General features: G+C 32.8%; 1 protein-coding gene across 3 annotated transcripts in view; it reads right to left on the bottom strand.

Moving 5' to 3' along the window:
• Positions 1-1791: 1791 nt before the first annotated feature.
• Positions 1792-12178, bottom strand: part of LOC118750503 (sensory neuron membrane protein 2) — a 47885-nt gene continuing 37498 nt past the window's right edge. For all 3 annotated transcript variants that reach the window (XM_036485215.1, XM_036485214.1, XM_036485216.1), the window contains 3 exons: positions 2485-2603; positions 2168-2293; positions 1792-2085 (listed from right to left, as the gene is read on the bottom strand). In XM_036485215.1, coding sequence (XP_036341108.1) covers positions 1903-2085; positions 2168-2293; positions 2485-2603 — 428 coding nt within the window. In that variant the 3' untranslated portion in view covers positions 1792-1902. The remainder of the gene's footprint in view (positions 2086-2167; positions 2294-2484; positions 2604-12178) is intronic.

Below are 12178 nucleotides of genomic sequence, written 5' to 3'. Positions count from 1 at the left end.
TCATTATAACATTTTAATCCCTTATAAAAGATATTCTACTTATCTATTTCCGTTTTATACAGCGGCAGCCTGAAGCTATTATTTCCACTGAGTAAATACGAATGGGTTTCACTATTATATCGTAGGATATCACTCAGATAATCTAGGAGTCTACCTTGTTTTATGTTAAACACAAATTTCATAATTTTGCTGTTTTTTCTGTATGGCTGTGTCGTACCGCTTGTTCAAGATAAATCGCATAGCCCTATTTTGCATTTTTTGAAGCTTATCTATTTGTGTGTCGCTTGCTATAAAAAAGATTGTTGGACAGTATATGAAATGTGGTTCAACTATAGATCTGTAGACCAGAGTCTTATACCTCCTTCCTAAGTACTTACATGATCTTTTCATGAGATGAATTTTTTTTTACCAATTTTAGCTACTGTGTAGTCAATATGTTCCTCAAATTTTGACTTATCATCGATATATATACCTAAATAGATATTTAATGATTCTCACTTTCTCAATTACTTCATCTTTAATTTTTAAACTGTAATTATCGGAGCTAACCAAGAATGATAGAATACAAGATTGCGCCGATCAGAGAGGATTTTTGAGAATAACTTTTGTGTGACGTCACACTGGTGCAATTGCGAGAGCGGAATGCCAAAACGTGAGCAAGAATGGAAGAAGAAGAAAAAATGTTGCAAGGAAAACGTAAACAAGTTGCACAAGTGTGACGTCATGCAAACAACGATTCTGTCAAATTCGTTAAGAGAGGAATAGTGGTCCGAGATCGGCGCAACCTTTGTATTCTCTCAATCGTGGGAGCTAACGTTAGCTGCTCTAGAGTTTATGTCGTTGATATAAATATTAAAGAGTATTGGAGCTAACACCGACCCTTGTGGTAGACCAATATCTACTGCTACCTTTGTGGATAGAGCTGTGTCAATCACCGTTTGTTGCTTTCTATCAGAAAGAAAACTACGGAACCATGTAAGTTCGATGTTATCTATACTATAATATATTCGAGTTTTTTTTAGCATTATTTCCCTGTCGATTGTCTCGAAGGCTCTCTTAAGGTCCAAAAAACATCGCCAAGATAGTTTTCTTGGAGTTCAGGTCCTCCTTCCATTGTGATAAGATCAAGTTTAGAGCTGTTTCGCATGAGTGGTTAGCCTAAAAACCTGATTGCTCCTTAATGAGTATTTTATTTGACTCAATATAGTTTAATAGTTGATTTTTTACAACCGTTTCCAGTATTTTTTCTAAGTTGGGAAGGGTGTTTATTGGCCTGAGCTCCTCCGATTTTATGGTGTTTTTGACCTTTTTTTTTATAGGGACAATGGCCGAAGTTTTTCATTCTGTCGGAACTATTCCCAACTGAAGGCTCTTATTTACTAATAGGGCGAAAAATTGACCCATGTATTCAACGGAGTCTTTTTGGTTACACCCTCGGATAATAAATTATTTCCACCAATTTTTATCTTGAACTTCTTTACTATATGGATAATATCATCTGTACTAATCTCTTTGCTCTTTGCTAATGCAATAAATCGCCTATCAAAATAAGAAAGTATTTTATATTTGGTTTCATAATTTTTTTTTAATTCGTATGATACTAAATCACAATACATGTGCTACAATCACATTTACATATATACATACATATATTTGAAATATTTACAAAGAAACAACCATATTTACATATACATATATTAAATATTATGTAGTACATTAATACATATGTACATACGCATGCCTGTACATATACTTAAACAAAACATAACAAATAATAAGGTTAAAGGGTATTTTAAAAATATGTAGTTGTAAATAAAATTAAATAATGAATAATAAATGTTATATATCGATGTTAAATATATCGTATGCATACATAACAAACATCAACTGACTAAAATCTAATTATTTGAGCGGTGCGACTTCCGCTTCCGGCTTTCGGCGTTGTATAACATAATATATTAGACATATAGCTGCAACGCCGATACCGCCACACAACGATGCCCAATGAATGATATTGAGGGTCTTGAGCGAGTTTATAAGTTTCTTTTTGAAAAAAGCCACCATTTCGCTATTCAGTTGAATGCCCTGGAATTGACAAACCGCAAAGAGATCAGACAAGTGTAGAGAATATGAGGGAGAAAAAAAAAATAAATCATTTCGTCGTTACCTCTTCAACCCAAATCGCCGGCATTAACACAGTGGTTAAGTTTTCGGTTATGGAGATGCGGTTAATAGTCTTCAAGAACATGTTGAATTGAACGCGTTTGCCACCCTGCAGCGGGGTACCAGTGAGCTGAAATTGGTGAAGAAATTGGAATGTTTGCAATTAGATGAGAGCGAATAGGGATTCTGTTGCAAGTAAGTATAAGTGTAAGTTTTTCATTTTTCATTTTACTTCAATTGATTTTACTAAATTTTACTTTGTTTGACTTTATTTTAGTTCATTGTATTAAACATTTTTTTCTTGTCATTTATCGGTCTTACATGTTGTACATCTACAAAGGTTTGATGCTTCTTCGCGTCCGGTCGCAGACCACGTATCATCCTTGTGTATTCGTTTGAGGCACCCAACATATGCGGCAATGTTAATATTACAGGTGCATCTAAAAAAAAAAACAAGAGAACAAATTTTCAATATATTTATAAATTATTGGATTAATTTTAATATATAGATAATATATGTACATATGTATAGTTGCCAATCGAAGCCACAACTACGAGAGAGTGATACTTGCATTGATATGTTATGGTTTACGTCGTAGTTCACAAATAATAAATATATGTAGAAGGAAAAAATTCAAGTTCCCTTCAACATGGGAAACTTTTCTTAGTTTTTTCTTTTCCAAAAATAGCCAGTTTAACCTCGATGAGAGTATTTTTTTTTATGCCAAAGTTCATTGACCTCAAGTACGCTGCTTTACTACTCACCATATCTCAGTTCTTATTATCCCTATGTCAGAAAATTTAAGCTTACTAAAAATCATTACACTTTTGCTAAGAAAGTACTATTTTGATTATTCCAGTAGAACTTGTTAAACAATTTTTTTGTCCGATCTCAGTTCCCACCTCCCCAATGTCGGTAAATTTAGGCTCACCAAAATCATTACACGTTTGCTAAGAAAGTCTTTTGATTATTCCAGTAGAACTCTTTACATAGTTGCCATGAAAAATGTTGAAAAGGACCCTAGTTACATCCAACGTTTCGATATGGAGACTATGCTCAAATGTTGTATTTGTAATTTTTAGAGCTTCACGAAAAATCTTATTACACGAGAACTAGTGAAGCGATTTCGAAGAAAAGTGTGGCGATTCAAAGACAAAATTCCAAACCTATCGACAGATAGATTTCTGTAAGTAACCGATTCGGTATCTATCGTAGAAACAAAGGTATGTATCGGCTTAATTTGGCGTCAATTTTGAGCCTTTAAAGTGCGCCGGCAGCTTATGATTTGCAGGTATACATATATTTCATTTTCTAGATATAGGTTCTTTGGACCAGTACAAATATTATCGTATATAAATTTTATATACACCCCTATTCTGCAACTGTTTCGTATTCGGATTTTGCTACGAATCGTAGAAATAGTATGCTGCAATTCGAATCGTATTTTCGAACTTTCGAAATGCGTAACAATGGCATGCCTAAAAACGAACGAGTAACACGTAGATGCGCCCATGGTTACTATGCCCGACAGCTCCGCATACCTTTGTGAATCCATTGGCATAGCGCCCGCTTACTCTGCTGCTTTAATTGCAAATACATCACAATCCATAATTTTCCTCAAAATATGTAAAATTAACCAATTTTACAATAAACAAGCACATGGTGAGTGTTTTTTTTTTAAATTCCTTTCGACTTTGTTTTCCTTTATTCAGCTATCTTCGAAAAACAACTGATAGCTGGCAATGCTGCACATGTTTCGGCAAGGGTTGCGAATTACGAATTACGAAAATTCGGGTTCTAGAATAGGGGGGATAAATTCAACAAATATCAAGCATTTTAAGGCAAAAAATTGTTGAAAAAATTAACATTTTTTTTTTATTACAAAATTCTCGAAAATCGCTCGAATGATTTTGCTTTTGTTTCATTTAATCAAAAATTTAAGATTTTTCCTTTCATTTGGTATATGGGAAGTATTGGTTGATATCCTCTAAGTATGTTTATTTTATTCAAATATATGGGCATAAATGATTTTCCATACCAAATCACTTCGTCATCATTTTGCAAGCACGTGCATGCGCTGGAAGTGAGAGAAGGAGACAAAAAGTATGTGTGTGTACATAGGTATTTCGGCATTTGAATATTTATAAAAGACAAAGGTGAAGAGGAATATGTAGATGAAGAATATATAAACATAAAAGTAAAAACAAAGATAAATACAAAGAAAAATATGAGGCTGAGGATGAGAATACCGGTAAAAGTAAAGATGAAGATAGAGGAAAAAAGATTAAAATAAAGGTAATTATAGTGAAAATGGACAAATACTCAATCTGGGGACTATTTCGGGATTTTAGAGATTTTCGGAATTCTTGGTATAATAATCGACATTTTATCGGTTTTGTTATCAAAATTTTTATCGATGATGTTATCGATTTTGGTATCGATATTTTCGGAACTTATCGATATAATAAACGATAAAACGAACAAATAAAAAGTGTGAGCAACCGACGTACGAATACAAATACGTCAGTATTGTTAAAACTGTTTTACGACGATTACAGCTTGTCGATTTTTTTTGGTTCAAATAAAAAAAAAATAAGATTATTATCCGTCCCTGCTTTTTTGTTTGCTTGTAAGGCGGTACGGTCTAATGTACATAGTCCGTTTATTTGAGTAGGTACATAATTTTTCTTCAAGAACTTTGTATACATATATACTTCTTGTAGATATCGGGGAAGCGTTTGTTTTAGTCACACCAAAAATAAAGATCGATTTGAAAAAGATACTAGTGAGTAAGAACAAAAAAATTTCATATATAAGAAGTATATAATGACTATTCATTAGACAACACGAAAAATTTGCTATTATTATTTGTTATGATTCACTTGGACAGGCACAGGGAAAAGAAGAAAATATTATATTGAGAGCCAGAAAAACATACATACATATTATTCATTTGAAAATTACTTTGTAACATCATCAGCGTTTTTCGGTTTTAGTTTTTATAATTCATTTTTAATCCTTTCTTCTGTGACTGGCCAGATATACGTTTTACCAGTGCACTTTCACAACATTTCAGGTACCGAAAATAACAGTTATTTTTTACGAGTTAAACTTGGCCAAATATTTTTTATTCCGAAATAAAAGTCATTTCCTGATAATAAACAAAGCGCTAATCCAAATTAAGCAAATTTGATATCATATGAAAGATATTCGGAAAAGATCCGCATTGATTATTGCGAATGCGAAAGCGAATGCGAATGTTAAAATTAATGCGGAAGCACCGCGGTTGCGAATGCGAATATTCGCAACAACCCTGGTATATAGCTTGAGTGCTTGATTTTTATGAGTTTAGTAAAGCGCAAATAAATTCTTATACAAAAAAAAAAAAAAAAAAAAAAACACAAATATAGTTTTTATTAAAATGACTCAAAAAAGGTAATTGGTAGATATTTTCCAGATTTGGTAGATTTTTTTTCAAGTGGATGATAACTATTTTTTTCGACAGTGGTATCCCTGTAAGTATTTTAAATTAAAGCAATTAGTTGTAAAACACATTGCTAGATATATATTTTGCTTCAAATCTTAGTTTTTTTTTTTTTGATAAGGACTCCTATGAAAATTTGAAAATTTCAAAAAATTTGATGTATTACTAAAAATTAATTCATTACATGTAATACTAAGCTTCAAAGACTGTTATTTGATAACGTTTGTTTCAAAATAAGTGTCAAATTTGTAAAATTATTCCCCAAAACTAAATAACACTGGTTCACAAACAGTTGTCTTGGAAAAATACCAAGAAACTCACGTTTTTCTATGATAACAAAATAAATATATCAAATTGGTTAATTTAAATATTTTCAAGGCCTGGCAACGACCCATACAATTAGTTTAACATTTTCTTGGATGTCTTTATTATGTACGCGACTAGATAACCAAATTTTAGATGTTAATACTTTTAAGGACCACCCTAATATGCATGTGCTTGTATACATATTTATGGAATTATGCTTTCCTTCCAAATTATGTAATTATATCAGCCGCCGTCGCTGAGCCATTAGAATTCTTTACGTAATCTTTTACATATCTACATATAACAGTTTATATGTACCGCCATATTCATGAGTAAAATAAATAAATATTTCAACGCGTGTCAGATACGAAATAAAACAATTGCTAACAAGACAAAACGTGTTAAGTAGTTCTATCTTTTTTTTTTTTTAATTTCGATAATCTATGCAAATTTTTAAGTTCACAGCAAAGTGTAGAACGACTTTTATGTATGAAGAAACTTGATGTTATTTACGTCAATACTTTCTTAAAGCAGGTGTGTTTTGAATAAAATTTAAGTTGTTAATGGGCCATTAACAAATTTTATTATGTATGTAAGTGGATTTGAAAAAATTGAGAGCCAAAGAACTTTAATTTAAAGATATTTATGTATGGTGGCAGAATTGAAGCGATACGATTCAAGTCCCGAAAGGTAGGCAACTGAAAACCAGAGCGGGCCCCCGATTAACAGAAGTCATGCTCCATCAATGTCCTAACCTATAACCGCCCGTTAATATGGAACAGAAATGAAAAGGGTTTGAATATATTGAAGAAATCTATTCTACGAAAGATCTATTGACCTTTTCGCACATTGGTTATGGGCTCCGTAGAAGATGGAACCACGGATCATACGAGCTTTATGGGGAAATGGACTGCGCTAACTCGAATATGTTGCACTTATAGATGATAACGATCCGCAGTGAAAGAACCTTTTATTCGACAGCCAACGGTGGACAAAGAAAGCAAGAATGCTCACGTACAAACTGAAAGGCCCGATGGTAAAAAGTTCTGTCTCTACTTCGTTAAGGAGCTGCATGAAGAAATCATGAATCAATATTAGTGGTTTGAAACCACTCGCTTCCAATCATATATCAATATTAGTCACGACCAAACCATATAAACCAAATACCTCTAGATTTTACTAACCTCTTTCTGATTGTCTCTGTCTCTGGAAAATTTTGGTTTACAGTGAGGGTAGAAAAGCTCCAGAGCTTTCATTTTTCAAACAATTTGACTATTTATTTTTTAACGAAAGCTAATAAAATTGGGAATAGATATGTCGATTTTTTGATATAAAATTTTTTAGTTTAAAGTGCAGAGAAAGTACCAATTTTGAGAAGAGAGAGAAGAGAATCGATTATACTGTTGCTGTAAATAAATGTTTCATAATAAAACAAAGACCTAAGGTATGTCTTTTTTTATGCGGTACATGCGTTCCTCCGAAAGCCGAATAAAAAAAAAACCGCATAAACAAGTTCTTTACTTCAATACAAAAAAACAGAGAATGCGTTTCGGCATTTTCAAAACGCATAAATTCAGACAAAACCGCATAAAAAAAAATTCCAGTGAGGCAGTATTAAGCAAAAAAAGCACTCATTTCTTAAGTTCAACCTTTATTATTCCATGTAAAACTAAACATTAATGAAATGAATAAAATTGTATCTGTATTTTAACCCAAAACAAAGAAAATACCACAATAAATACATGAATTATGTAACAATACAAAGACAAATTATTTATCAGAAGCACTGTCTCTTACACACTGAAAAAAGTAATAAAAACTCACAAAAAAGCAAAATCGCTACAGCGACAAAATGGTTGAAAAAATTTGATTAAATTCAAATCCGCATAAAAAGAGATCTAAGTGTATAAACATAGTAAGGTAGAACCGCTGAGAGGCACTTTTGAAATTCTCGACCTGGCGAGTTGCCTTCGGCGGACATTTTGGCAATATTGCCGGCAATAAATTTATTGCTGAGGACGACACGTTTTCTTATTGCCAGCAACAAAAGTGCCTGGTAGGTAAAATGCTGGAAAACTTCAAGAAAAAAAATCTTGATAATAGGTTTGTTTGTCGAAAATCCAGCAAAAGATGTATCCAGCACTCAAAGTATCAGAGAGTAAAAGAAAATTCTCCTAAACTCTCTCTCATGTTGAGAAACTTGCAAACTTCTGCACGAACGCAAATTTACAGGAATTTGCAAGTCTCCCTGTCAGCTGGTATCCATGGTTGCATTTCAAACATAAAAACAAAACTTTTACAGAATTTTTAAAATTCTTTCAGATGGACAAAAAACAGGATATGTATACATATATATTTCTTGTTGTTCTGATTTTTTTCAACAAACATTTCAATTTATTTATCGTACTGGCTAGCGGGTTTCTTAAATCGACTCTGGTTGCAATTGCATTCCGATTGCGAATACAATTTTTCCTCCGCCGAGTACAGTTCACGCGATTTGGGCAAAAACCATGATAATTCGTCAAACATTTTGGTTTGACTAACAGAACTAATAACTATTTGAAAAAAATTATAGGGGTTCAAGAAAATTTTAAGGTGTGCAATTTTAAAGCCGATTTAATTTTATAATAAGTAAAATAAAGTGTAAGTTTCAAGTGAAAATTTTGAAAATTTTTATTGAAACAAAATTAGTCAAATCGGTTGAAAAATTAAGGCTCGCAACTACTTTGAACAGTAAATTCCAGATTGGGTACTCTGTGTAGCATTTCATTGATATACATAATTATTCATGTCTTTATCGCCATATTTTCGCATCAAATTTCATTATCAGTAACGGTTGTGCTATCATTATACAGTAGAGAGAGATGTTAATGCTTCATATTTCGTTGTCTCTGTAATAATAATTCGTATTCGAATTCGGATCCAGCTTTTATTGCGCTGCCGGAACGCATTACCCGGTTGACACCTAGGCTTAGTTGTCATATCCGAATAACTGTTTCCCGTTTCCCAGGAGGTATGATGGTTAGTTTTCAAGCCTTTTTAGATTTGCCACCTCTGTGCTAAAATCTGTATTCTGTATTCTGCAGCTGTATTCAATTTCACTTTAAATGAGAACATACCAAAGTAGAATCGTTTCATTATGAGGAGGTCATTGTCCTGTTTTGCATTTAATTTAACAAACAGTTTCTCACTCCAATAAGTGTCCATATTGTCTACTTTTTGTAATGGAATAAATAAATAATAATGGAATAAATAAAAGGCCCTTTTACTGGCATTAAATGGTTTGACAAATATTTAAATGTTAAATAAGAATCAAAGTACTCGTATGTAGCTAAAACTCGCACGTTGCTTGCCGGAGCATTTTTCATTTACGTACATACATACATATGCACATTAGGGTGATCTAAAATAACTAACCTAACGAATTTATGGCCTTAAAAGGGCGTTTTTGTAGTCCAATTTTGAAAGGTGTCAGTGGGCATTTGAAAATTTCCATGTAAATAACATGTAAAAAATTTGTTTTCATTAAAAATGTTATAACTATTGAAAGTTTGGGATACATTTTTTTTTTCTAGGCATACAAAATTGTAATCGAACTGTGACGAAAGACGAAGAGCAAAATCAATTTCTTTTGCGGTAGTGCAATTATGTACATCGCCAGCAATATCCTAATTGCAATAAACTGAATTTCATTAATAATTTTCAAGAATATTAATGTTTTAAAATGCAATAAAAAATAAATAATAGATTAAAACTCTCTCTTCTCTGACTAATCTAGTTTATAATCAACATTTTGTACATATTTTGTATCATTTTAGTGTAAGGTTTGTTTATTTAGCATGAATATTTGCAATCATAAAGTCCTAAAACTGTACCGATATTTCTGCTTTTTTCGACTTTCATTGACTGTAAGTTTATACATTTTTGAATATAGACAATCAAATGTAGAGTAATTTTTTGAAGAGTTCAATGCCCTCCAAGAACATGCCAAGAAAACGGTTCAATAGTTATGACATTTTTAACGCAAACTAAATTTTTTTTACGTGTTATTTACATGGAAAATTTCATCGACAGCTTTTAAAATCGGGAAAAAAATTTTTGCTAATGGGAGAATTTTCTTCTCAGTAAATAGGTCCTTTTATGGCTATAAATTCGTTAGGTTGATTATTTTGGATCACCCTAATGCACATACATACATACATACGTGGATAAGCATAAGTGAGCGTAAAATCATAAAAGTATGTTAATAGCTTAGAAGAAGCAGCATACGACTACTAAGAAATAATCAATTTTGTTTTTTTTTTTGTATAAAAGCGACTTAATTGATCCTTTCCGGTTTTCAAAATACTACCTACCATCTAGAACATACATATTTATGAAGCGACGCGACTGCCGACCGAAAATAGAGAAAAAAAATCAACCACAACATTTGCATAAAATTGTATTATTTAGCAGTTTTTAGCACGCTTAGTGGCCAATATACATACACACATACATACATGCGAGGAACCAGAAAAGTTATTTACAAACATGTCTGGGGTACTATATGCATATATAGAATACTCCTAGCATACAAATATTTGCTGCAATATAATATCGAACTCAGCCGTCGATTTAATTTGAACTATGGAATGTTTGTCTTTCAAAGAGTTGGTATTGAATGAAGTTCATCTTCATATACTATTTTTTTATGCGGACGTTGCTAAGTGCTTTAGTTCAAGTGCTCCAATTGAAATTCTATTGAATTTATGCACCATCTCATTATTATGTTTGGTTTGCCATCATTTATATATCTACTACATAAATACGTACACACAATCGATTGAGTGCTTTATAAACAAAAGATAGAAAAAAGAGATCATTTTTGTAAGTGAAATATGAGACACGTTGTTTCCTTGAGCTCCTCTCAGCAAGCAAATGACCTTCACTCAAAATCTTAATTACACTACATAGATCACAGATCGTGTTAGAATTTTGTGGCAAGTGTTATTCACTGTCAGTTGCTGATCGACGAGCCTCTCTTAATTCATCAAATAAATTATACGCCCAAACCCGTACTTAAGTGTCGTTTGCATAATTCCTAGTCATGTTAAGTTGACATGTAGAGCGCTCAGATTGGCAACACGTGTACATGCTGTGCGAACTTGGAGTTGATTTTTATCGATGATAGCCGAGCAGCAGTCAATTAAGAAAAGAAGAATACTTCGAATTTTTGCAATACAAAAAGAAAAAAAAAACGTTTCCAATGTGGCATCTTTAGCTAATTTGCACTTATAATTAATAATTATATAGTTTGCTTAATATTGTATATGCATTGATGTTAACATTCACATACATATGTACAAACATGTGTATAGTATATGAGTGTACGTGTGAATTTCGATGAAAACAACCATTTATCTACATACATATACATATGTATATAGCGTTGACAAGGCTAAATGTTCAAGTTATTTGACAAAGCGTCAGTGACATTAATCAATTGCCAACACCTTGTTGACCGGTTTTTTTTGGTAAACAAAAGAAATATGTACGAATGTACAGCTTAGGGCATATTAAGGCAATCTTGTGCAATCCGATAGTTTTATTAAATTTTGTCTAATCTAATATAATCGTTGCGAGATAGAGGCAAGCTTGGGCACTGAGAAACTCCAAAACTTTTGAGATTGTGCCAAAACAGGGACAAACAGACCACCAATTTAAGAGCTGACTACCTGTTTGAGTTTATTCGCTTAAATATCTTAGAAATGCTTAACGACAGGAAAGCCACAGACTGGGATATACGAAAAGCGCTACTACGGGTGAAAGGTTAAAATAAGTGATCTAATCGATCTTGAACTAAGCTACTTATCAATAACTCTTACAGTAGGTGCTAGAAGGTAGGTGTAGAAGTCACTAAGTGTAATAAAAGAGAGACTCCATGGGGGTATATGTAGCTCTTTAATGAAGCTAAAAGGATCGATGAAAAGGAAATGCACAAAAATGCCTCCTAAGACGACCTGATGGATAATTCATGGACAGCTGCAAGGAGTCACGGCACTTTCTAGCCGAGGCGCATTTCTCTGGCTGCTCATCTCTGAGCACTACCCGAACCATCCACACGCAGACTGTGACTAAACAACCATGAGCAGAGAGCTGGAAAGTCGCCTGCAGCCTGTTATTTCACGATATAATAAACTGGGGCATATCTGCCTCAAAGCTTCTGGCGCTTATGTTATTCTCTT

Source organism: Rhagoletis pomonella, unplaced genomic scaffold, assembly GCF_013731165.1.
Source record: "Rhagoletis pomonella isolate Grant_MI unplaced genomic scaffold, Rhpom_1.0 Rhpom_scaffold_00271, whole genome shotgun sequence".
In the NCBI taxonomy this organism is placed as follows: Eukaryota; Metazoa; Arthropoda; class Insecta; order Diptera; family Tephritidae; genus Rhagoletis; species Rhagoletis pomonella.
Note: the sequence above shows the minus strand (reverse complement) of the source record. Positions and strands in the feature narration are given on the sequence as shown.